Below are 24497 nucleotides of genomic sequence, written 5' to 3'. Positions count from 1 at the left end.
GCTTTCTCCAGAGGTCTGGATGACTCGGCCAAAAAACACTGCCGGCAGCAGGCGGTCACTCAAGGTATCTCATTTAAGGGGCCGAAGAGGAGTAAAGAACAAGGCCCGGAAGGGCCGTAATGTGTTGGCAGGTAATAGCATAGGATTCAATTGACCGTCATCTTCACCCTGGCCACTTCCCTTCTTGCCTTCCATCATTCAGGTCATGAACCAAGTCACTATCCTGGCCAGTTCCTTTGCGTGATCACCCTAAACATTCGGGTACCTTCGTCATGGCGGTCCCCAGGTTTTCTTTCGTTGTTACCTGTATTTAACGTCTACTTCCGCCTCCCAGGGGGAATTGAGAAGTATGGCGGTCCCCAGAGCCAAAGGTTTGTAGCGTGCGTCGACTCAAATCTCAATGCTCCTGTGTTTACCGAGCCCTTGGTGGCATCAAGCATAGCATTAAACCCGTCCGAGCCCATGTCATGGTTCGAGGACGAGGAGTATACTGTTGAATGGTAGTCTCAGGCGGACTGCAAGGCGTACTTCCTAGCATCTTTCATCCAAAGCCGCCCCTACCGCAAATCATCGAGTCCCTCGGTCAGCCCAACTACTTGCCCGACCACAATCTTCCCGTCCATCCACTTGAAGCCCCAATGCCTTTCCCTTTTGGGTGGAGAAAGGCTTGTTTTTGTACCAAACTAACCAACAAACTAGGCTGGTTTTGTGTTTGGTGAAAGTCTAAGGTGGCTTTGCTGCAACCTTACAACAACCAACGAAGACGACACTGCTGCCTAGAGGTACTCGGCATTTTCACATGCCAAGGCAAATGATGTGGCAGTGAGGAGGTCTCCCATGGTGTGGAATATAAAGTCATGTGCGGGCGAATGCTCACGACTCTACCACATGGTCACCATCAACCACTTTAACGCAAACCAAACAAACAGTCTCGGGAATCTTAACTCTCTCGGTTGCCACGTTTGCCTTCTTTCACTTTTGAAGCCGGCAAAATGGGTTGTCCTTCCACTTTCGATGTGGTGCCGCAAACCCGCGATGCACTGAGCTGCCAACCACACTTTTGCTTTTACGTCGGCACTCCAGACCTGCTCGAGAGCCGCAGCCATGAAAAGGCATCATACGTTCTGACCTTTAAAGAACAGGACAATTCCTCCTCGTCCAAAGTCCTCGTCCTCCTCGACGGCTTCGACAAAACCCGCACCTTCTCCCCCGACGTCAACGATACCCTCGGCGTCGAATTCCACTGGCGCGACCTCACCTCCGATCTGCCCTTTGTCTCGCCGCCGCGCATCTACTTTGTCTTCGACCTTTGCGAGTCCAGCCGCCAAAGTTTTCTTCCTTCCTTTATATCCTTGCTCAAGCTGGCGCTGGGTCCGCAAACGGTACCCTCGCACTTGGACTATAAGTTGAGTGAGGACTTTGTTGCCGCGCTGAACGCTATTGACGCGGATCCCACGGGCAAGGGTGATCTGGCGGCCAGTTTCGCCTCGTTGGCGTCGGAACTTCCACCACACTTGTCTCCGCTGCACCCTGGCCCGGACTCGGCCGTTCTGAGGGAGTTCTTTCTCAGTATGACGGATAGAACGGCCTGGTCCATGCATGGCACGTTAAGTAGCTCGGCGACGAAGCAATTTTTTGAGCTAGTAAAGATGCTGGCTTCTTCGGGGGGACCACCGCCACCACCGCCTGAGACCAGCAACAACAATAACAGCACGAGACCCAAAGAAAAGTCGACCATACCCTGGTACCGCAACTGGATGCCCTTGAATTTGGGTAGCGAGCGCCCGCCGCCGCACGACGTCGAAGCGGTGCTGATTCGCACGCGGTGGCGTGCGCCGCGCCTGTGGGCCTGGAACCTGCTCGGCACGGGCCACGAGATACAGCCGCTCAAGACTCTCTTGGATGCATTCAAGGAGGTGGGATACCTGGACACGCAAGAGGGCAAGGTACAGACCCTGGTGAGTCTGGTGGAGGGACAGGGGACTGACCCGTTGCGGCCGTCGAAATCCAGGCCGCGCGAGGTAGGGTTGGTGGTGAAAGCTATACGGTATACTCTTGCGTTGTCCACGCCTACGACGCCACCACCATCACTCAGAGACGCCCTCACAAAACTCGACCGACTCAAGATCTTACTTCCCGCGGTGCAGAAAAAGGGGAATAAAGAGCTCCTAGCCTGGTTGCTCGATGACGCTGACAATCAAGGAGGAGGAGGAGGAGGAGGAGGAAACCTGCGCGAGGTACTCAATACAGCCAACTACATTCGAGGGCCGAGCCCGGAGAATCGAATGAAGAGGGTCTGGCTGCAAAACTATGTGCTGCATACTGCCGTTTGTCGCGGAGATGTGGATATGGTCAAGCTCCTGTTGGAGCGGGGCGCCAAGATGTTGCGGGACGACGAAGGAAGAACGCCGCTGATGTTTGCACGGATGTTGTCAGGCAGTCGCATACGCTATCACGAGATAGAGGAGAAGGTCGAGGTGTTGGAGGGGTGGTTGAGGGAGAGAGAGTTGGATAGCGAGTATTGGGATGAGCCGGAGGAGTATGCTTTGGATGCGTCCGAGGGAGAAGACGGGTTTGAGTTTGAGATTTCCAAGGGATTATGGTTTTTGTAGCACGTGATAGGCTAAAAGGACTTGTTGTACTTGGATAGAGAGGTACCTCTACTTATAAAGGGATTACTGAACCACCCCTCATTTCCCAACATGCGACTCACTCAACAGCTAGGCCCGCTTCTCACACACCTGACAACCGATTTATCAATTTTGTGTCGTTTGTTCCTCTTCAGACTTTCACCAAACATGTCAGGCCTGGAAGTCCTCAGCGAGCCTCCAGCATCATCTCAATCGTCGACGCAGTCTCAAAAGTCATCAGCGCGTGCCGAGACAACTACGGCTTCCCCGACGCCATTAGGTACGCCTAGTACACTCGTTCACCATTGGGGGTAGACATTGCTCTCGGAAGGAAAGTGTGGCAAGTTTGCGTCTCGAAAACAAGATCATGCGTCTACAGGCTCGGTCAAACGGAAAAAGGGCCGTAAGCTTCATGATATGATATTGCTAAATCCAACTTGGGCCATCCTGCCTCGGACAAAACTACATCTAGGTACGCTATCTCTTGCCTTGATTCCCCGACCGAGCTTTATCTGGCCTCTATAGCCAAAAACAATTCGTCCTCTTCCATCTCCTCAAGCCGTTCCTCCATTATCAGAACCAGAAGTCGTAGTCCGGGTCCACCCTCGAGCGCCAAGGTCCGAACTTCTTATCCTCAGATTGAGGCACGTACCCAGGGCCACAAGCTTCGGTCACGCGACGCGCGCTCTCAACCATTGCTTTTGCCAGCCATCCACTAGACTTGTTGATACGCTTGGTGTAGAGCTTGTGAAGCGCAGGCAGGTAAACGACATCGTTGACGCAATACTGCAGCGTCTTGGCGTCCAGAGGGCGGCGGGAGAAGATGTCGCTGTTGGGCATGTTCATCAGAGCCCGCACCTCCTGCTTGGTTCTGGCCCAGGGCTGCTTCTCTTCCCATCTCAGCGAGAGGTCCCTCTCGATACACCTGTCGAGCCCGAAGAGGTACGTCTTGCCGCCGGGGCGGGATCCGTTTTCGAGCAGCTGGATGTCTGTGACGCCCGCGAGACGGATCTTGTGGTGCGCCCAGAGGGCGTCCGCGTCGTTGCGGACGTCCCAGAGGCATTTGGAGGTATGGGGATCCTCGAGAATGGCTTTCAGGGTCTTTCCGTCTGGGCTGGGAGTGGTGAAAGCAGAGTCGCCGAGGGTTTGGACATCGACAATGCTTGTTGCCCGCGTGGGAAGGACGAGAATTGTCAAGAGCGTCAAGGTTCCGTGACGGCTGAGATTTCTGCCTTCAAGGTCCAGATATAACGTGCTGGACGGAGGGATCAAAGAGAGGAAGGCCTGGAGGTCTGGAAGGGATGAGATCAAGGTTGGGGTCGCCATGCTTGACTTGGGAAGGGTGCGCTTTGCCGGTATCTTGATATGTCGAAGGGAGTTCTCTGCTGTCCCAGAACGCAAATTGATATGGGGTTTGCCTGTCTTTTTATGTGCGAAGGGCAATTTTGTTGCCAAACCTTTCTTCAGGCTCGAATGCATGGTGTTGAAATCGAAATGGGTAGGGCCACATCATCTATTTAAGTCAAGGCAGACAAGTACACGTCGGGCCTCAAGCATACTTTGAGCTGATCCTTAGTCTAGAGCTATGGTTGGCTTGTCGCTCTCAAGGCTGCCATCACCCTGTTTTGGCAACAGTTTTGCAGCTTTGGGCCAGTGGGCCTCTGGCATAGAGCTCTCTCGGCCAATCGACTCGTTTACAAACGAAGGTATTGACGGCTGCGCCGACAGTGTGTTGTAACGGAAGCCAACCACCATGTTTATGTTCCCGAGCTCAAACGTCCTGACGGTCCAGCGGAATGCAACTCGCCGAGTCGAGCTTCCCGACCGACACCTTCCTTGGTTGTCTTCGTGGCCAAGGAGTCTGGATCGAGAGGGTTGAGGGGAGGCAGAATCCAAGAAAATAGGTCAGGTCAAAAAAAAAAAAGAAACGAAAGAAATCCCAAGTCCAAGGCGCACAATTCACCTTCCCCAAGCCCAACAACGTAGCCCATTTCGAATGCCGATGTAAGATGAGAGGTGGACGGAGTGTGCAATCCACGCGTGGTGTGGGTGAAGAGAGGAAGAGCCGAAGAGGGTATGCAGTTGAAAGTGGAGCTATATCTTATGTAATTACAGTTGCTCACGATATGGAACTCCGCCTCCAGTAGGCGCTATCTAACTCGCTCCAAGTCTGGCAGGGTTTTTGTTAGTGTAAGTGCCGTGTAAGCCACTCCTCGTCCCCCTTACCTTACCTTACCTCTTAGCATCCATCCAATTCCCGTACATCAACTTCAGCAATCATGGTTTCCTTTTTCGACGCATACCGCCACTACTCAAAACACGGCGATTTGGAGTCCATTGAAGCCATGTTGCAGATCTGGAGGAACGAGACCGCGTCTGGTGCCAACGCCGACTTGGCCATGTCGGATCTGCAGGGCGCCATGGCCGACGTCTTTTGCGAGGCTGTCTGCCGAGGACAAGAAGCCGCCGTGCGCATGATGCTTGACGCCGGTGTTGATCCGACTCATCTTCGTCAAGCTTGTGATTCAGGCTACTCACCTCTCCAAATCGCCGCCGAGTATGGCCACCGCGACATTGCTCACCTCCTGTGGAACGTGGTTGGTCCCCAGGGCCGATTCCACTACCCTAGCCCGAGACAGCCGTCCGAAGCCATGCCGAGCTGTCTCGTGCTTGCTGCCTATAACGGACACGCGCATCTGGTCGCCGACTTCCTCGACCTCTACGACGGCTGGTCCAGTCTTGAGAGACAAACAAGCCTTTTCCAAGCGGCTGCCGTGTGGCATGACGACGTGGTCGCCTTGTTGCTAGCCAAGTTCCACTATCAAAGTGTCGACATCCAGTGTGCCCTAGAAGCCGCAGTCGCCATCCACGGCCGCGACCACGCAAATGGGATACCCGTGCAGACGCGTAACGGAGAACCTCTCAACCGGGACCACCAGATCCGCGTTGTGCGTCGACTTCTTAGTGCCGGCGCAGACGTCAACCGGCCGTTCAAAAATCAGAAAGCCTTGCCCATCCACGAATCCTTCACCCAGATCGAACTTCTAAAATTGTTCCTCGAAAGGGGTGCAGATCCCAACGCAAAGAACGGCTACGGCCAAACGGTCCTTCACAGAGTCGCCGCAAACTTCAATCCTAGCCCCCAAGGCAGACAGAACCGGGACTACCTAGAGGCCCTCCAGACCCTTCTCCAACATGGCGCATTGCCCGACGCCCCTGACAACGAAAAGGTCGCGCCTCTCCACCTGCTTGCCGACACCGGGACACCTAATGTGCTTCGAACATGTCTGGGATACTGCGTCGATAGCTCCAGCGCCGTGCGCCAGCTCAACCAGTTCGGGGAGTCGCTGTTACACTATGCTGCCGCTGCTGGAAACGGAGAGACTGTTGAGTATCTGCTCGACCAAGGTCTAGATGCCGACCAAGCAAATGCCAACAAGTGGACGCCCTTGCTCTGTGTGCTGACCCCCGCCAAAAGCTACAACAAAGGACAGACAGCTGCGCGGCTCGCGGTAGCCCGTCTCTTGCTCGAGCGTGGTGCAAGCGCCCAGGTGATGACGGAAGAAGGATGGACTCCGTTGCATGCTCTCGCTACCGTCCGCGACGTTGATGCCACTGAAGAAGAGAGGACCGGGGTAGGAGCGTTCGCGGAGGAACTAATTGCAAGAGGCACGCCCGTCGACACAGAAGCAAGTGTACTTCGATACTGCTCTCCCATCTTCACATCGATTCTGTCAGGTGCCTGGGGGCATCGGATGGCTGAGCTTGTTCCCCAGTTGACCAGGTGGGCTGAGGATCGTCATTTGCAGGCGTACGAGGACTGGGAACTGACACCGCTTCAATGGGCCGGCCGTACCGGCGCGATTGATGTTTTTGATGTGCTTATGAGGTACTTTGCGTCGAAAGAACAAGCTGAGCCCAGGCCTGATGAAGGTGCCGTACGTAGATAGGTCTTGTAAGGGCCGAGGAACATAGAGTTCGCCAAGGTTACGTACTGTCATGAGAGGTAGGTCTAGGTACCTATACACAATGAGACGGTAGGTAGTAGCTACGCCAGGTATGTGTGATTGCTTGCTCGTACTGTTTGCTTGCTTTGTCCTTGAGTATTTCGTGTTGGTGAGCACTTGAAGATGGCCTCCCTTGTTTGTCCTTCCCTGGAGCCTGAGCCGGTTGGCTTGGCAAGTGCCAGCCATGCCGTTACCAACTGACTTCTTCCGCAGACTGCGTGACTTGTAGTTTGTCAGCTTCTCCCTGAATACCTCTACCTTGCCTATTTGGCATTAGTAGATGGCCCTCAACTCTTCTCAAGTTCACAGACTCTCGAGTTCTCATGTTCAAAGTGTAAAAACTTCAACCGTTGGTTGGAGAATTTCCGGTGTAGTTGGCTGCAATCCACTCAAGGCCAACCGCCCATGACTATTTTCCGTTACGGGTCGTTGGACACCGATCCAACAGAAACGCTCAAAATCCAAGAATCGACGAAACGGACGGAAGAATGACTACAGCGAAGGCTGTCAGTCTACATGTCTTGCGAGCAGTGATGATCTGGACGAACTTGAAAGTATAAGAGGCACTGAGCCCCCTTGCAAAGCATGAGAGTTTTGTTCACTCGCTCGACATCATCTATCCACCTGTCTGTCATTTCGCACATATTCTTCCAAATCCCTCAAAATTTCCCCATCATTAACAGACACAAAAGCACGAATCGTCTCAAAGCCGCCAACATGTCATATCACGAGCTCTTGAACGTTATCGAGTCTATCGAGGATGGATTATTCGATTCTCTCATTGAATCTCTCAACTCCTTACCGAATTCCAACACCGAAAAGTGGTGGGAAACGTTGGCCGGAAAAGTGGCTGATTGCCAGACCGAGTGGAACAAGTGGTACGCCGCGTACCTGGAATGTGAACGGTTTCTCCAAAATGAAAACCAATGGAAGGGCAACGGGCAATACAGTTATGTGTTCCTCACTCAGACTGTCACCGAGCTTTGCACTGCTTTGGAAGCACGTAAGAAATTGACCCTAAAATAACTGTTGGATCGAGGAGCAGCTAGGTAACAAAGGATAACCTACTTTCTGTGCTTCTTTAGTGGCTCGCTGGACTAAGAAACTCACCACAGTTTCTAAGTTCTTGGCTGAAGGGAGAGATGTGGAGATTATAGTGCGTACCTATCTATCTACCTCTTCCCTACCTACCTTCAGAGTTCATAATACAGAAATCTAACGCGTATTTTCCGTTAGGACCAAGACCAGACCTCCACTACAGTCACCAAGACAATCAAAGACGCTCGGGTGGAAGCGGTCAAGAGAATCTTTACAGTTGCGTGCCGACTTCTGGATTGTCAACGCTTCAAGGACCTCATGAAAGGCGAGGAGGCAAAGACACAGAAGCAACTGGAGGAAGTCGAAAGCCGCACCACCGCCGCCGTAGTAGAGGAGATGCACAGTGCTTTCTATCTGGATGTCCTCGGGGCAGATCTCGGAATCACCAATCCCGAAGCGATGGAGAGGTATTTGCGAGCACTCCTCCCGCAGTCCGTCATTCTTCCGTTGGTTAAATTAGGTACTCGGAAGACTACCTACCTATGTTAGTTTGCTTATAGGCCATAAAGAATTGGATGTCAAACCAACATTGGAAGTTTTAATCTGAGCCAATGTGATTTTTGCATTTAATCCTGGACCTAACATCCAATGTTGAAGGGCACAGGTTTCCAGTACGGTATACATATCTCTGGGTAACACTATTTTCATCATCTTGATCCGATTGCTGATCTAACTACCTAGGTACGTACTATTATCAGACAAGTCTTTCCTCACAATTTTGCCTCAGCTTCAATTCATGCAGCTTGCTCGCCAAGTCCTGAGCATATCCACACATGGTCATGGTGGGATTCCAACTACCCGCCGTTGGGAAAAGGGCAGCCCCCGTGACGTGGACATTCTCAATCCCATGAGGACGATAAAGCTCATCCACGGAACCACCCATTTCCTTGGATCCCATGAAACAAGTGCTGGATTCGTGAACGACCCCAGGAATGCGAATGGTGTCGACTGCTGGCTTCGTCTTGCTCCAGCCATGACTTGTCTCGTCCCACCATTCGATGCTCGACTCGTGCTCCTCATCATCGCCGCCCGCCATTTCTTTGATGGTGTCGTAGGTGGCCGTGTCCATCACGTCCCAGCAGGCATAATCGTCGTCGGTCAAGGTGTATTGTAGGGTGACGTTGCAAGTCGGGTCGGTGCCTTTGTTGAGAGTGACGTGATTCTTGGGGTTCTTCTCGCTGAACTCGCCAAGAGCGGAGCAGACTAGGTAGGTAAAACAGTGCTAGGTTAGCCTTCTTATAATCCTCTTCTCTTTTGCATAGGGGCGGCGGCTTCTTCTTCATACCAAACACAACGTAGTCCTCAGAACCTATAAGCTGATCAAGCGTCGCAGCAGCAGCATAGTCTGGACACTCGCGAGCCGCGTCCTCTGCATCGTCTTTCGGGTTAGGGCTATTCAGCGCCGTGACCGAGACGTGATACTGTAGGCCGCTCTTGGGATCTCTGCCAGCCACGTATGCAGCAGCCATCTGGAGCGTGTCTTCCTTCTTCCAGCCCTTGATGTTCTTCACGGGGCATCTTGCTGAGATGTGTGTCACAAAGTGGCCGGTAAGCCTCTTGCCGACGGTGTCACGGCAGCTCTCAAGAGAGTTCAGCAACATGGTGGCGTTGGGAATGGCTCCAGCGCAGAGGATGATCCTGGTCTTGTTCCCAGTCCACGACAAAGTGCCCTTGCTAGTTTCGATAACACGGACAAAATCATCGTCGTCGCCTTTAGCCATGCTTTTTGCCGCACACTCAACCATGATTTCCAAAGGCGCTCCCTGGTTGGTTTTGGCCAGCTGCCTCTGTCGTTCCAAGATGCCGAGAAGAGGGCCGGGGACAGAAAACTTGTTGAATCGCAGACGAGAAGTTGGGCTGCGTCGTCCAACAGCAAGGGGGGCCGACTCAGCATAGTCGGCAGTGGGAATCTTGCAAACCGAGCGTTCGAGAATGCGATCAATGGCAGTCTGAAGGCTTCCAAAGACGCCATCGTTGATCTGAGCTGCCGGTGTGACATTCAAGAGTTCCTTGGCCTCTTTCCAGAATTGCTCGTGTGAAGCAGTCTCCTTCATGGACTCGGGAAAGTCGCGCATGAGGTCTAGACTGGGCCTCGGGCTCCAGGCGGACCAGAATGTCGATCGGCCACCGAAAAATGGGCAAGACCCGTGGCAGAACTTGAGCTCCTTGGTCTCAAAGGTCTTGCGCGAGAGGGTCCAGGGGAATGTCTCAGAAGGCCCGCCCAGAACCATCTTGAAAGGAATTGGCAGGTTTTGGAAGTGGGAAGGGAGCCAAAAGCCTGTGACATACCAAAGCATGAGACGACGGCACATGTATAAGGGTATAAGGGGAACCGCCAATGGGAAAGTACTCTACTTACCTCCACGCTCCAAGCAAAGAATCTTGGCACACGGGTCGAGATCGAGTGCCTTCTGAATGAATGCGAGAGCAGTGAAGCCCGAACCAATGACGATGTAATCAAAGTCTCCATGGGCCAGGATATTCCCCCAGGTTTGGTCACTAAGTAGGTAGAAATCAAGGTCAGAACTGGAATTCAATATTGAACAAATCCAAGCACCATTATTGCTTCATACCTCGCGAAGTAGTCAAGGGCCATAACCGACGTAGAAGTAGGTGCCTGCACGCTAGGCACAGGGTAGCCGTAAATGTTGGCTCTCTGAGGCTGACGATCATTGTGATTTTTTCCAACGCGGCAGTGAAAGCTAGGGATCGTTTTCCCTGGGATGGTCAGGTAGTCTGGGAGGCTTTCGGTGTTCATGATGAAAGTAGGGATCACACGTGGGCGTATATTGAAGAAGGGAAGCGAAAGGCTTGGTTCGGTTTGATATCATCGGTTTATTTGTCGTTCGTTGTCAACTGGTCTGGAGCGCCCTATTTATGTTTTCATGGCATGTAGCACCTTTGTGAGCAGAAAGGATAGGTAGACCACATGCATGTTGGAACGGCATAAGGTGATACACAAGAACGTTGCCGACATTCTCTTTCTCCCTTAGTCTGCAATAGAGACGCGAAAGTATCGACAGGTGGGCTACTGTTTTCAGCATGGTTGAGATATTCGTGGCGAGCTCAAACTGACGACCTCGTTAGTTTGCATTCGAGACCGGACTGCCCGTACTATTGAAAGCTGACACGCGTGATGAGGAATGGCTTGTGCAAAAAGTCTCACTGGCACAATTGTTGATATGTATAAGCGATCACTTGTCACGCAGGGCTGACTACTGTTTTCGGTATGACTCAGATATTCATGGCGAGCTGAAGGATCTCGGTGGTTTAAATAGTGCGTTCTAGATACCGAAATGCGTAATTGATAGCTGCTGACCACTGTTTTCAGTAAGGTCAAGATATTCGTGGCGAACTGAAAGACGTGATGAAGGCTGACCGAGTTGCAAGGTTCAATTAAAGTTCTTACCCCGGTCTTGGCAGGTGCTTACTGTATTCAGTTCCGTCCTTGGCCGCATTTTTCGATCGAAAGGGGGTGGCTGGACTACCGTATGTGATATTGATCGCTGCAGTATAGACCACGTTCTCGACTGACGCTAACGAACCGTGCCGTCCTGACATGACGATGCCTCGACCTGCCTGAACTTCTGCTCTTCAATGATTTGGTGTTGGACCCCTGTTTCAGCTTGCCACTGAGCATCATCTTGCACGAGTCTGCCGCTTCTGACAGTTTTGGGCTCGGCCCGCAGCAGCTAACGTCATCTTGGAGCTCTAGGCAGAGAAGATGGACTCTTTGTGGAAATATCACAATGGCTGAGCAGGATAGAGGTTGTGATGGGGCGAGTCACCAACATGAAGCGAGTATATCTGTCTTAGATATAAAGAGTCAGTATGTCCGTCCTCAAGCTCTCATCTCAGACAGCATTAGAAGACCAAAAATCCAGAAGCAGCGATACAACAAACAAACAAACAAACACCATAAACCAGTTTGCAACGTCAAGCAGACATGACCTGGCACGCCCAACTTGCGTTGGTGCTGGCTCTGGTCTGCCCAGCGACCGCCTGGTGCTCCGGCAAGTCAGACGCCTGCTCCTCTAACCCGATCCCACTGAGGCAATTCAACGCGCTCAACTACCAGGCCAATACGTGCAACCTCAAGTGGAACCGCGGCTGCACCAGCCTGGACAAGCACGGCGCGCTGCAGCAGAAGCCGCCGCCGTACTCACTATGCAACTCGGGGCACCAGCCGGCCGGGCGTGTGCCCGTCGACGCCTACACGCTGTCGCTGCAGAACAACAACTTCGCACCGGGCTCGGCCAGATGGACGCTGCACGGTCTGTGGCCTGGGTCGGTTGACGGCACTGGCGGAAAGAACCAGCCCTACGGCTGTCTGAACGGCGAGGACTTCAACGAGACAATCCTCACGACCTTTGATGGCCTGCTCAACTACTTCTGGCCGACCAACGCAAAGTTCAACAACACGATGCAATGCTTCATCCTGTCCGAGTGGATGAAGCACGGCACCTGCGCAGTAATCCCCGGCGCTGACGGCACCGCGTTCCGGCTGCCGCAGGAGGACTATTTCCGCACCGCGTTTGTAATCGCCAACGAGTTCAATGAAAGCCCGACGCTGCGCAACCAGCTGCTGGAAAAAGTGAAGCTGGACGACGTAGAACCGCTCATTAGCACCCGCTGCGTGCAGTGCGCGTATCTGGCAACGGTGGGCTGGACAGGCACCGATGTGGCGAGCGTGCCGCGCATGTCAGGCGACTGCATTGACCAGTGCTTTGAGTGCGGTGATTTCTGGGACACATGCCCGCCGGCTCAGCTGGAAAGCACCGTGATGCTGAACTCGAGCAATGCGCCGCGGGAGAAGAGGGACAGCAGCAGTAACAGCAATGCAACTGCAAGCTTCCCGCTGCTGGAATTTGCCATGCCGGCCTTTATGAGCAGTGAAAACAGCTCCCCCTGGGAGGGCACCTGGCGCTCGTTTGGCGCCGAGGAGGGCGGGTCCGGCAAGTTCGAGTTCGCGCAGACCTTTACTGACAACGTCCTGACCGTCACCACTGACAGCCCATACCCCCGGACGTGCACCTACGAGCGGCGCGGCCCCAAGGAGCTTGTCCTGCGATGCGGCGGCGACCATCTGGAGGACTGCCTGGTGCAGCGGTTGCCGGATATTGGCGGGCTCGAGGCGGCCTTTTTGGCATGCAACCACACCGGGGAGCCGGCGCCGGCGAGCTTCTACGCCGCCATGGACACAAAAGGGTGCGGCAACTTTCTTATGTTCCGCTGTAAGGCGTCGGCGGCGGGCTGTTCCTTTTCTCCGGATTCTATCTCGGCCTCTGAGCCCAAGACCGAGACCAAGACTGAGCCCGAGTCCGGGTTCGAGTCCGAGTCCAAGCCCAGCCCTGTGAGCCACTTCCAACCTGGCATTGCCGGAGCACCCCCCGCGCTGCTGGGCTCGTGGCGCTCACTGCAGGTAGATAGCGACTACGAAGAGGGCCTTGCACAATGGAACTTTACTTCCGACGGCCAGGCGTCGCTGCGGTGGCCAAACTACCCCAGCCGCGCCGTGCAGCGCTACTCAGTCTCGCACTCGGATGAGGACCCCAGCCTGGTGCTCCTTGCCAGCGCCAGCGGCACTATCACCACCTGTCGCTTCCAGTTCCAATACCAGCCGGTATACTCGTACGCCGTGCTCGACTGCGGATCGGCAGGAGACAACGAGGAAGATACGCAGAATACGAAATGGGCCATGGGTCGGTGCAACCCGTGCAGCGCCCATTGTCGCTACTCGTGCGGCGCTGAGAACGACTTCTGTGGTGCCGGCTCGTGCGACCCGGCCGAGTCGGTGGAAGCCGCATCCGTCGATGCCCTGCCCTCGCTGTTTGACAATACGCGCGCAACACTCAAAGACGACCATGACTGGTGCACGCCCGAAGACTCCGGCTGCTGGCCCACCAAGACGGCCATCCGCAAGCTGGAACAGGAGCTGGACCCCACAGTGCCCCGGCTCGGCCTCCGGTGGCACAGCTACCCGGACCCGCAGCCGGCGCCGGTACCAATGGGCTCCATTGATAACCAGTCCTTCTACGGCCTCGGTAACGCGCCCCAGGGCCTCAAGGCGCTATACTACTACGAGGACATCGCCGAGATGCAGCGCCCATGTTTCAATCAGGCCGACCCCCCTGCCGTGTATAACACCGCATCAGACATGTGCAAGGCGGCGGTGCACCAAAACGAGTACCGCAACTGGAACCCTTTCATCGTTGTCTTCCCGCTCAACGAACGCCATGTGGTCGCAGCCCTCAACTTTGCCGCGCGGCACCGCCTGTGTATCGCCACTGCCGGCACCGGCCACGAGTACAACAGCCGCAACTCGTGCCCGACGGGCGGCATCCTCATCCGCACAATCCTGCTCAAGGACAAGACCTTTATGCCTACCTGGCACGAGGATTCGACCTTGGCCCCTGCTGGAGCATTCCGCTTTGGTGCCGGCTCCACCTTCGCCGAGATGCACGCCTTCTCGAAAGACTACTCCCGTGTTATTTCATCGGGCTGGTGCTCCACCGTCGGCATGGTCGGCTTCCATCTCGGGGGCGGTCACGGGCCCTTTGCGCCGTCCATGGGCCTCGGCGTCGATAACGTGCTTGAGATTGAAGTTCTGCAGGTCGGTCGCAACACCTACGGCCAGCCCGTTGTCCACAAGAAGATCGCCAGTCGCAACCGCAATCCGCAGCTCTTCTGGGCCATGCGCGGCGGCGGCGGTAGCGTTTGGGGCGTCGTTCTTTCCATGACAATCCGCGCCCACCCCGTGCCCGACGGAGGCCTCAGCCGCGTGTACATGTCCCAGACTGGCACCTTTTGCCCAGACGACTCGAGCAAGTTTGGCTACCAGTGGCTGCGCGGCATGTGGACTCGCTTCACCGCGTGGCAGCTGAGCCTCAACCAAAAGGTCAGCACGCAGCCCGGCTTCTTTATTAACACCACCCTGTACAATGAGAAGCGCAACCTTTGTTCCGTCACTTGGGAATTCAAATTTGAGTACTTCTACGCCGGCGGTCAGGCAGAGCGGGACTACATTCGGTTCCGCGACGGCCTCAAGGACGTGCTGCAGACGGACACCGTGTGGGAGGACAACTACAAGTCAGCCTATGATTACCTCGTCTCCATGCCCGCCGACAAGTTTACACTTGTCCCCGTGAACCCGCTGCCGGCGCAGCACCCGCCCTCGGATGTGGCCACAGGCTCTCAGAACTCGGTCCTTGTCTCGCGGCAGGCCTTGAAGACAAAGTTCACCTCGACCATGATGGACGTGCTGGACATCTGCGTCAAGTCCCTGAAGAATCCTGACAAGACGTCGCCGGATGTGTCGGGCTATCGCTGCGGCTTCCACTACCTCTACACGTCGCTGACGGGCAACCTGGGGAGCACACAGCCTGGCGACACGGCCATCTCGCCGGGCTTCCGCTCGGCGCTCATGCTGTGGAATGCGCGCACCTTGACGACGCAGCAGTCAAATGACACGGTGTACAAGCTTGGGCCTAACAGCTACTTCTCCGAGAGCTCGTATGTGATGCATAACTGGACGGCGAGGTACTGGGGCGAGAAGGCGTACGAACAGTTGCTGGGCGTGAAGAAGGCGCACGACCCGGGGAATCATTTCTGGTGCCATCACTGTGTTGGGGATAATCCGGATGATGCGTTTGGGGAGCCGTTGGGTGCTGCGGCTCAGGCTGATTTTGGAGACCAGCCGGATGCGGCGGCTCAGGCTGAGTTTGTCGAGCAAGATAAGTTGTAAAGCAGCAGTTGCGTGTTTGGCTGAGTGTGCTGGCTTAATTTAACCCCTGGCCTTTGCAAAATTAAGTATTCTGTAAAAGACTTCGCTATGCCTCTAGTGGAAGGAATAAAATACTCGTTGGGTTGCACCAGTTCGACTAGCAATTGGGTCAAGATGAATTGCGAGAGAGAATTGTGCGCTCATAAAACAACCGGTGCAGATGCATGTTAGGGCCGCACGTCACTTGTTCTTCGAGGTGCATCAGTCTTCGGCCGCGAGACAAAATTACGAAGATAAAGTACTTACCGTTGTTTTTACCACTAGTAATGTCCTCTATCGTCACCTCGCCCTAAGGTGACAAAAAATAACCCGAGACCCGAGGTGTCCTGGTGCACGATGTTGCCTGTTGGGCCGCGGATCTCGACCCCCTCTCTGGGTAGCATGCCGTCGAGCAGGTCGGAGAGGGCGTCACATAGCTGGACGCGGGGAGAGAAGTGGGATTCGATGGTAAACTTGAAGATGACATTTGCTGATGGGGTAACGTTCGGAGAGGTGGGTGAGTTGGGAGAGGTTGACGGTTGGCTTTTCTTGGGGTGGTATCTCTGCTTCTCGGCGGTTGCGGCAGGCTTCGCTGATAGGGTTATGCTGAGGCAAAAGCATGACCGCCCCGTCGAAGGTAGATCAGGACGAGCATTTTGTCTCGCAGTGTGAAAGTCGACCTAGATGTGCTGGCAGATTCCAAGACCCAACTCAGGTTTTCCCGGCGGCAGCTCGAAGGTGTATATGCGCGTGTTTTGGGGAACGGCGCGCGCCGGTCAATCAATCCGGCGGCTACCTAGCAGTGCTTTGGATTGCGGATTGGCCGTCCTCGCCCTGCTTGCTGAGCGTTCCGGGCTCGTTATGTGGCGGCCGTCTTACGGCGAACATAAAAAAAGAGAAGATACAATAAGGAAGAACAAGAAACGGAAGCAAAAAAAATGATCTCGAATCACCTCATCATTCCAAATTTGGACGAGCTGGGAATCGAACCCAGGACCTTTCGCATACAGGTGAGTATGCTAAGCGAACGCTCTACCAACTGAGCCACACGCCCGACAAAGTGGAGAATGAAGATGATCGAGAATTGGACGAGCTGGGAATCGAACCCAGGACCTTTCGCATGCTCAGAAACATGCTAAGCGAACGCTCTACCAACTGAGCCACACGCCCTTGATCTTGTTGTTGGAAGTCGGCGACGTGTGGAGGGCTTATGATCGCAATTCTGGAACATGCAGAATGCCGATGTGCAATGGTCACGAAAAGGAACCTGGGAAGACAGACGATGAAAAAACGGACCTACCTAGAAGACACCAGTGGGCATGTTAGTTCCACGGCATGTCACAACGGCAAGTGAGCCTGGGTAGGTAGGTAAGAGAGGGAGAAAAGGAAGACCAGCACCACATCATCATGCCCCTCCATAACACCTAAGAAAGGGTTTAGCAACTTACGTACTGTTCACTCGGCCAATTGAGGCCTGTTGAATATGGCACTTGGTCGATGCTCCATTACTTGGATCCATACTTCCATATAGATCGACCAAGAGGCGGACAAGTGACAGATGGACCCTTGAAGCGGCTCGGACAGGTGAACTCTCCAGGTACGGTGATGCCGACACCGCCGGCACTGTCGACTTGACTACTCTCTTGGAGACGCCCTCATTCTCTCGCCGCTGCGGTTCCAACGAGATGAAGTGCTTCAGTGAAACCCAGGCAGCTGCTTCATCCTGCAAGACTCTGATCGATGGCTTGCTTGCCACTCGCAACAACTTTCCGAATAGCCCTCGCTATGTGTGCCAGCTGGGCCAACAACTTGTCGCGTGCGTGGTACGTCCACCTTGGTCATGGCGCGGCGGCGAGCCTCAAGAGACGCCGCGCAAGTGCTGAATGGGTATCTGGTAAGTCTCGTGACCCCTTGCTCGGCAGCACCTACACCACACAATGCTTGTCTAACCGCCCCAATGGGTGCAACAACAACTAAGAGGGCTGTTGATAACGAAGTGAGGCAATATGTGATGAGAGTTTGCGAGGGCTTGTGAGAAGATGGGTGTGCCAATCAAGGAGTGAGGTGGATGTATGAATATGAAAAGGGTCGTGGTTTCAAGAGCTTACACTTGTGACCATGGCCGTACGGTAGCGTACTGGACATCCATAAGTCATCCTCTGTAAGTCCCATGATGAGCCTTCGGGAAGAGTACCCTGAGTCTCCTTTGTAACAATTCAACTAGATTCTGCCGGGACCAAGTCATATAGGCCGTTCCTCTGCTTCCGCTCCTGAGGGTTTTCCTAAATTCTGAGGGAAAATAAAAGGTGAGCCACAGTAAAGCCCACTTTGCTAAATGAAGGCGGCTGTGAACCTTCCACTTGGTTACCCCTTGAAAGTCCAGAAAACAACAAAGGGTGAAGAGCGAGGTGATAAGGGAGAAATGAAAGTGCAAAAAAGGTGACAATAACCTAATCCAATGGCCAGAGAAAGACAAAAGTCAACAATGTCTTGGAGAGACAAGATGAGGTTGGATGAGCAGATGCGGCGGAGAACTCTGTCAATGTATGAGTAGTAGTTCATTGCGTAGAGTGAATACGGCCAGTCACAGGCGTGATGTTGAACCGATGACCTTGGGGAAGACATAAGAGGTTGATGATGTCGGATCTTGATCTTCTCACAATGCGACCCCCACTCGAATTCGTGCTGGTCGTTGAATGGAACCTTGACGAGTTGTCGGATTACACTGGCTTGCCCTCAGGGACGGCAGAGCCGTGGAATCACGACATGTCGTCCACGACGCTGGTTGGCGCTTGGAGTTATACAGCTGAAGTTGACTTGATGCCTAAACCGTAGTCGCCTATGGGTGGTAGGCTGTGAACCGGGGAGGCGCTCCGGCGAAGTCATCTAGGCTCGAATCGACATATCGAAACCACGTCGAAGGAGCTTAGTGGGCTTCCAGGACACCAGGTGACCGTGAAGCCACGTGGAGAGCGCTCGACGGAGGGCCGATGATTATCACCCGAACAAGTCGCAAAATCGGAGTCGGGGTCGTGGCCGGATATAGTCGAAGTAGCGGGAGGTTGGGAGCAGAGAAGAGGATGCCATGGGATCCGTCATGTCTTTCCGACGCGTAGATTCCCTTCGGATCATCGGCAATGGCGTGCTCTTCGCAATGTCGTTATCGGGATTGTAGTTGAGATTGCGCTGTTTCGGGCCAGTTGAATGATTTGCCGAAGTCAGTAAGGAGTGGCAGACTGGTGTTCAATTGGGAGAAGGAGGTGAAGTTTCACACGGGAGACTGCAAAGGCGATGATGTCAGTCATTGGAGCAAGCAGCTACATAATTGGACAAGGAACCCCTCCTTTTGGTGGGCGTGGGCCCCACTATCAGTTGTGAAAAGTGGGTAAGCATCGGGGCCCGGGGAAGGCGCTAGCAGGGGTGAGCTGAACCTTGACTTTAGAGAACGACTCCGAGGGAAGGAACACCTCGAATCACCATCACAACGTTTGAGTGAGACACTGCTGTGCAGTTCATGACAGGCTGCACTGTCCAAGTGTTTGGGCAGTAACCATCCCGATGGACATATGCTACCCCAATTTCAAGACATCTCGTTGGCTTCAGTTTGGAGGTGTTCTCATTGAACAAAAAGCACCAAAGGTTGGTATCACGGTTGGGCTCCAGTTCCCAGCGCTACCTAACTCGGAAGCAGGAACGGGTTCGGCTCTAATACGTCCGTGAAAGCTTGACGTACCAGGCCGACTTTAGGCGTGTCATCTGCGGAGAGAAAGAATGGAATGCAAAGAATGAAAGAGAAGAAAGTTGGAGGGACCAATGGGGGTTAATTAACACCAGTGATGGAAAGGGAGAGAGCAATGAGAAAGGTTTGCCGGGTAGGGCAAGACTGACGACAGCTGCAGCAGGAGAAGAGGGGCAGCTCTCATCATCAATGGTCCATCCTCACCACCCATTCCATTGAGCTTGACGATATTACTATCTATACTCTTGGATAAAGACACTGACAGATCACAGCGTCGAGCTTGGTCGGACTGCTCCGTCGTGAGTGAGGGTGGGTAGAGGTACCAATCAAGAGGAAGCAAGTGCTGCTCAATCTGGCACTTCCCCTCTCTTGACGAGAGCTTCGGGATCCCTTCCCGTTCCTAGCCTCGAGTGAGTCTGGCTCCGTCTTATAAGTGCCTTCATATCACATATCCTCTCAGACATACCTAACTCTCTGTCCTTCCCACTTTTGTTGGTTTCTGGATAATCCGCCCTCATCATTTTAGTTTCTATCTAGGTACTTCCACTTGTTCTCTTTACTTTTATCACCGCTTTTCGTAACAACATCCATCCCTCACTCGGTCTGCCCCACTTGCCTCTATTTTTGAACGAGCAATCGAAAGATCTCGATACTAAGGTAGACCTAAACTCACACAACCCGCGTACCCTCCCCCCAGCAGCTCTGCACCAGTCACGGTGCAGCATTCCACTGGCTAGCCAACAGAGCTACGGGGAGCTCCAGTAGCTTCGCGCGGGGTCGATTGACTTGGAAGCCGCTAAGAGCATCTAGCCCATCAAGGTACGTGGTGCTGCCCCACTTGCTCGTCTGTTGCCAACCCCATGATTCCATCCGTCCTCCAATCCATTGTCAGCCCAATGAAACCTCGGACCAGAGACCACCTAGGAATAGGATCATATCATACGTTTTGAATGTCATGGCATGTCATCCGATGGTTCCCCAAGCTATATCTGTTGTTGTATCCCCAAGGGATTGGGTCCCCCTCCTCTCTTCTTCCCCATCTATGAACGCTTCCTGACGTTCTGATCCTACTGTACCACTATCCAGCAACTCCCCATCCATCTCCTACAATGGCCTCCAACACCACACAGCGTGTTCCCCTTAGAGAGAGGAGGCCATCCGTTGGCGCTCCTCTCGTCGATATTCAAGGAGGTGTTGCTCCCGCCGGCGTCTCCCGTCCTAAACACAAGAGAACCCTCACCGGCTTCGGTCCTGGAGAGATCAAGAATGTTGAAGGTATGGTTGATCCCTTGACACCAACACTACCTCCTGGTACAAACACTAACATCATCTTTCCAACCACTCAGCCTCCATCCCCGAGCCCCAGCGCAAGGCTTGGCTCGCCCACCAGACCAGCGGCTTCAAGGACAAGGACGGCTTCGAAACCGAGGTTGTCCGCCATGTCGAGACCACCCTTGCCCGTAGCATGTACAACTGCGACGAACAGGCTGCCTACTCTGCCTGCAGTCTGGCCTTCCGTGACCGTCTTATTCTCGAGTGGAACCGCACCCAGCAGCGCCAGACCTTCGCCGACAGCAAGCGTGTCTACTATCTCTCCCTAGAGTTCCTCATGGGCCGTGCCCTCGACAACGCCATGCTCAACATTGGTCAGAAGGACGTGGCCAAGGCTGGTCTGGCCGAACTTGGCTTCAGAATCGAGGATGTCATCGAACAGGAGCACGATGCTGCTCTCGGAAACGGTGGCCTTGGTCGTCTCGCTGCCTGCTTCCTCGACAGTCTGGCTTCCCTCAACTACTCGGCCTGGGGTTACGGCCTCAGGTACCGCTACGGTATCTTCAAGCAGGAGATTATCGACGGCTACCAGGTCGAGGTGCCAGACTACTGGCTCGACTTCAACCCTTGGGAGTTTCCGCGTCACGATGTCACCGTTGATATTCAGTTCTACGGCCATGTCACCAAGCGCACTGATGACAACGGCAAGACCATCGCTACCTGGGAGGGCGGCGAGATCGTCAAGGCCGTTGCTTATGATGTCCCCATTCCCGGTTATGCCACTCCTTCGACCAACAACCTGAGACTGTGGTCCAGCAAGGCTGCCAGCGGAGAGTTCGACTTCCAAAAGTTCAATAGCGGCGACTACGAGAACTCGGTCGCTGACCAGCAGCGTGCCGAGACCATCAGCGCTGTGCTCTACCCCAACGACAACCTCGATCGCGGAAAGGAGCTTCGTCTAAAGCAGCAATACTTCTGGGTTGCCGCTTCCCTCTACGACATTGTCCGCCGTTTCAAAAAGTCGAGGCGCGCATGGAAGGAGTTCCCCGACCAGGTGGCCATTCAGCTGAACGACACCCACCCGACTCTGGCTGTTGTCGAACTCCAGCGTATCCTTGTTGATCTTGAGGGCCTTGACTGGGAGGAAGCCTGGAACATCGTCACTAACACTTTCGGTTACACCAACCACACCGTCCTGCCCGAGGCTCTCGAGAAGTGGTCCGTCCCCTTGTTCCAGCATCTCCTGCCCCGCCACCTCCAGCTTATCTACGACATCAACCTCTTCTTCCTCCAGAGCGTCGAGCGCAAGTTCCCCAAAGATCGCGAGATGCTTGCCCGCGTCTCCATCATCGAGGAGTCTCAGCCCAAGATGGTCCGCATGGCTCACTTGGCTATTGTTGGTTCTCACAAGGTCAACGGTGTTGCTGAGCTGCACTCTGATCTCATCAAGACCACCATCTTTAAGGACTTCGTCGAGGTCTTTGGCCCTGACAAGTTCACCAACGTCACCAACGGTATCACTCCCCGCAGATGGCTCCACCAGGCCAATCCTCGCCTCTCCGAGCTCATCTCCAGCAAGACGGGTAGCCAGAACTTCCTCAAGGATCTGACGGAGCTGGCCAAGATCGAGCACTACAAGGATGACAAGGCGTTCCGCAAGGAGTGGGCTGAGATCAAGTACGCCAACAAGGTCCGCCTGGCCAAGCACATCAAGAAGACTACCGGTGTCGATGTCAACCCCTCTGCCCTGTTTGACGTCCAGGTCAAGCGTATCCACGAGTACAAGCGCCAACAGATGAACATCTTTGGCGTCATCCACCGCTATCTTACCCTCAAGTCTCTCTCGCCTGAGGAGAGGAAGAAATTCCAACCTAGAGTTTCCATCTTTGGTGGCAAGGCTGCCCCCGGCTACTGGATGGCCAAGCAGATTATTCACTTGATCAACGCTGTTGGAGCCGTTGTCAACAACGACAAGGATATTGGTGATCTGCTCAAGGTCATCTTCCTCGAGGATTACAACGTTAGCAAGGCCGAAATGATCATTCCCGCTTCGGATCTCAGCGAGCATATCTCGACTGCCGGTACCGAGTAAGTTTTCCGTTGTGAGGGTTGTGAAAGTTAGAAGCTAACCTTGAACAGGGCCTCTGGTACCAGTAACATGAAGTTCGTCCTTAACGGTGGTCTCATCATCGGAACATGCGATGGTGCCAACGTAAGCAATAACCCTATCTTCTATGCCATATTTTTTCTCGCTAACCCTCTCCAGATCGAAATCACCCGCGAAATCGGCGAGCAAAACATCTTCCTCTTTGGTAACCTCGCTGAAGACGTCGAGGACATCCGCCACAACCATACTTACGGCTCGTACACGGTCGACCCCGACCTCGTCAAGGTGTTTGAGGCCATCGAGAAGGGCACCTTCGGCGAGCCCAACGACTTTATGGGCATGATCTCTGCCGTCCGCGACCACGGCGATTTCTATCTCGTTTCAGATGACTTCCACAGCTATATTGAGACGCAGGAGCTCGTCGACAAGGCCTACCGCGACCAGGAGGGCTGGATCACCAAGAGCATTGAGAGCGTAGCGAGGATGGGCTTCTTCAGCTCGGATCGCTGCATCAATGAGTATGCAGAGGGCATCTGGAATATCGAGCCTTTGGCTGTCAAGGACCAATAAGGGGCGGAAACACCAACTGGGGAATGGGAGAAGGAAGATGAAACGGGGGTAGCTGGATACCTACAGTATTCTTGATTAATCGTTTGTTGGTTGGAAAGGGGAATGAGGGGACATGGGGTTGATGACTTAGCTTCTTGATTACGCCGTTACGATTCACATGATCCTATGAGTGATGGCTTTCTTTTGAAATAAGAAATTCTTGACCTTTTCTTTTTTTTACATTTCCCTGAATCACCTCCATTTTCAAGAACGCACTTTACAAGGGCGGCATGACAGTGAGGGCGTGTTCGGCAAACCAGTAAATGATCCAGTAAATAGGAATCCGTAAATCTGGGCGGTCGTGGTCCGTGTGCGGTACTTGTAGGAATCTGGGTTAATTCCTTTCAAAAGTCTCTCCCCTTGGTGTATCCTCTAACAATTTCTCACGTTTCCTAGGCTTTCGTTGGCTCAGTAAATGGCTTGGCAGACGGTTTACTCCACTACTCCTGATGCACGCTTTGTAATTGGTGGAGAGTTTTCTTGGCGGGCCTAATTTACTGGATTGCATTTAACTTCTCGAGAGGAGGGGAAACACCTTTCGTAAATGCGCCTTGACCACTTTTCTCAACCATTTGTACTTCTCAACTGCCAAGACGTTTACTGAAGCTATTTACTGGTTTGCCAAACACGCCCTGATTTAAATAGAACAAAGCAGCAGTGGTAAATCACCATGTGCTTGGTGCTCCAAATTTCGGACAAGGCGAATTATTTCCTGTTTATGATGATTCTGCTGCTAATATTCATCTCCAACGAGCTCCACTTCAGATGGATTTATTGAGTGTTTGTTATTTTATTGCCTCTTCTTGACTCCAATGGTACAGTGTAGTGGTCATATTGTCATCAGGTTTTCTTGCATCCTTCTATTTAACCCTCCTCTTTTTCCATGCTTCTCAGAACTGACTTTCTCCTCTAACATAAATTTTGTTTCCCTACCTAAGGAGGCTGGCTGGCGGGCTGGCTGGTTCTGTTTCATAAGCAACGTCCTCCAATCGAACGATCGTTTCTCACGTTTGTTCAGTTTCGTCATCCCTTACTTTTATTCCTCTCACTCATCTCGCTTCAAATTTAATTTTTCCTTTCCTCAATTTTTTTTTTTTTTTAATTTACCTCCCTTATCTGTTTAACCTACCTCACTTACTTGGATCATTGGAAAAAAAAAAAAAAAAAAAAAAATAAAAAAAAGAAAAAAAAAAAAAAGGGGGACGGGCGAACTGATTGATTGGAACGCCTGATTAAATTTTAAAAAGATTTTTTTTTTTTGGGGCCAAACCAA

The 24497-nt window shown here is 53.3% G+C and overlaps 8 protein-coding genes across 8 annotated transcripts; 6 read left to right on the top strand and 2 right to left on the bottom strand.

The window, feature by feature from the left end:
* Positions 1 to 965: 965 nt before the first annotated feature.
* On the top strand, positions 966 to 2682 carry NEUTE1DRAFT_129076 (uncharacterized protein; the record flags this gene model as incomplete). The annotated part of the gene is made up of 1 exon (XM_009851687.1): positions 966 to 2682. One exon carries the CDS (start codon positions 993 to 995, stop codon positions 2610 to 2612), a length of 1620 nt encoding a protein of 539 aa, XP_009849989.1.
* Positions 2683 to 3033: 351 nt separating this feature from the next.
* On the bottom strand, positions 3034 to 3962 carry NEUTE1DRAFT_61517 (uncharacterized protein; the record flags this gene model as incomplete). Its single annotated transcript, XM_009851686.1, has 1 exon — positions 3034 to 3962. One exon carries the CDS (start codon positions 3954 to 3956, stop codon positions 3204 to 3206), a length of 753 nt encoding a protein of 250 aa, XP_009849988.1.
* A 947-nt stretch (positions 3963 to 4909) lies between these two features.
* On the top strand, positions 4910 to 7102 carry NEUTE1DRAFT_61516 (uncharacterized protein; the record flags this gene model as incomplete). The annotated part of the gene is made up of 2 exons (XM_009851685.1): positions 4910 to 6568; positions 6947 to 7102. Coding segments are annotated over 2 exons (1815 nt in total), but the record flags the coding sequence as incomplete, so codon positions are not given.
* A 252-nt stretch (positions 7103 to 7354) lies between these two features.
* Positions 7355 to 8242, top strand: NEUTE1DRAFT_136820 (uncharacterized protein; the record flags this gene model as incomplete). The annotated part of the gene is made up of 4 exons (XM_009851684.1): positions 7355 to 7640; positions 7723 to 7793; positions 7874 to 8170; positions 8225 to 8242. 4 exons carry the CDS (start codon positions 7355 to 7357, stop codon positions 8240 to 8242), a joined length of 672 nt encoding a protein of 223 aa, XP_009849986.1.
* Positions 8243 to 8381: 139 nt separating this feature from the next.
* On the bottom strand, positions 8382 to 10493 carry NEUTE1DRAFT_80193 (uncharacterized protein; the record flags this gene model as incomplete). The annotated part of the gene is made up of 4 exons (XM_009851683.1): positions 8382 to 8938; positions 9021 to 10013; positions 10095 to 10234; positions 10309 to 10493. 4 exons carry the CDS (start codon positions 10491 to 10493, stop codon positions 8430 to 8432), a joined length of 1827 nt encoding a protein of 608 aa, XP_009849985.1.
* A 1115-nt stretch (positions 10494 to 11608) lies between these two features.
* On the top strand, positions 11609 to 15479 carry NEUTE1DRAFT_129073 (uncharacterized protein; the record flags this gene model as incomplete). The annotated part of the gene is made up of 1 exon (XM_009851682.1): positions 11609 to 15479. One exon carries the CDS (start codon positions 11682 to 11684, stop codon positions 15477 to 15479), a length of 3798 nt encoding a protein of 1265 aa, XP_009849984.1.
* A 956-nt stretch (positions 15480 to 16435) lies between these two features.
* Positions 16436 to 17380, top strand: NEUTE1DRAFT_39740 (uncharacterized protein; the record flags this gene model as incomplete). The annotated part of the gene is made up of 3 exons (XM_009850513.1): positions 16436 to 16507; positions 16761 to 16818; positions 17082 to 17380. The coding sequence occupies 3 exons, from the start codon at positions 16436 to 16438 to the stop codon at positions 17378 to 17380; spliced, it is 429 nt and encodes a 142-aa protein (XP_009848815.1).
* Positions 17381 to 20322: 2942 nt separating this feature from the next.
* Positions 20323 to 23405, top strand: NEUTE1DRAFT_129072 (glycogen phosphorylase; the record flags this gene model as incomplete). Its single annotated transcript, XM_009851681.1, has 4 exons — positions 20323 to 20511; positions 20583 to 22596; positions 22648 to 22720; positions 22775 to 23405. The coding sequence occupies 4 exons, from the start codon at positions 20346 to 20348 to the stop codon at positions 23183 to 23185; spliced, it is 2664 nt and encodes an 887-aa protein (XP_009849983.1).
* Between the last annotated feature and the right edge of the window lie 1092 nt (positions 23406 to 24497).

Source organism: Neurospora tetrasperma, assembly GCF_000213175.1.
Source record: "Neurospora tetrasperma FGSC 2508 unplaced genomic scaffold NEUTE1scaffold_2, whole genome shotgun sequence".
Taxonomy (NCBI): domain Eukaryota; kingdom Fungi; phylum Ascomycota; class Sordariomycetes; order Sordariales; family Sordariaceae; genus Neurospora; species Neurospora tetrasperma.
The sequence above is the reverse complement of the archived record's forward strand: the minus strand, read 5'-3'. Positions and strand labels throughout refer to the sequence as shown.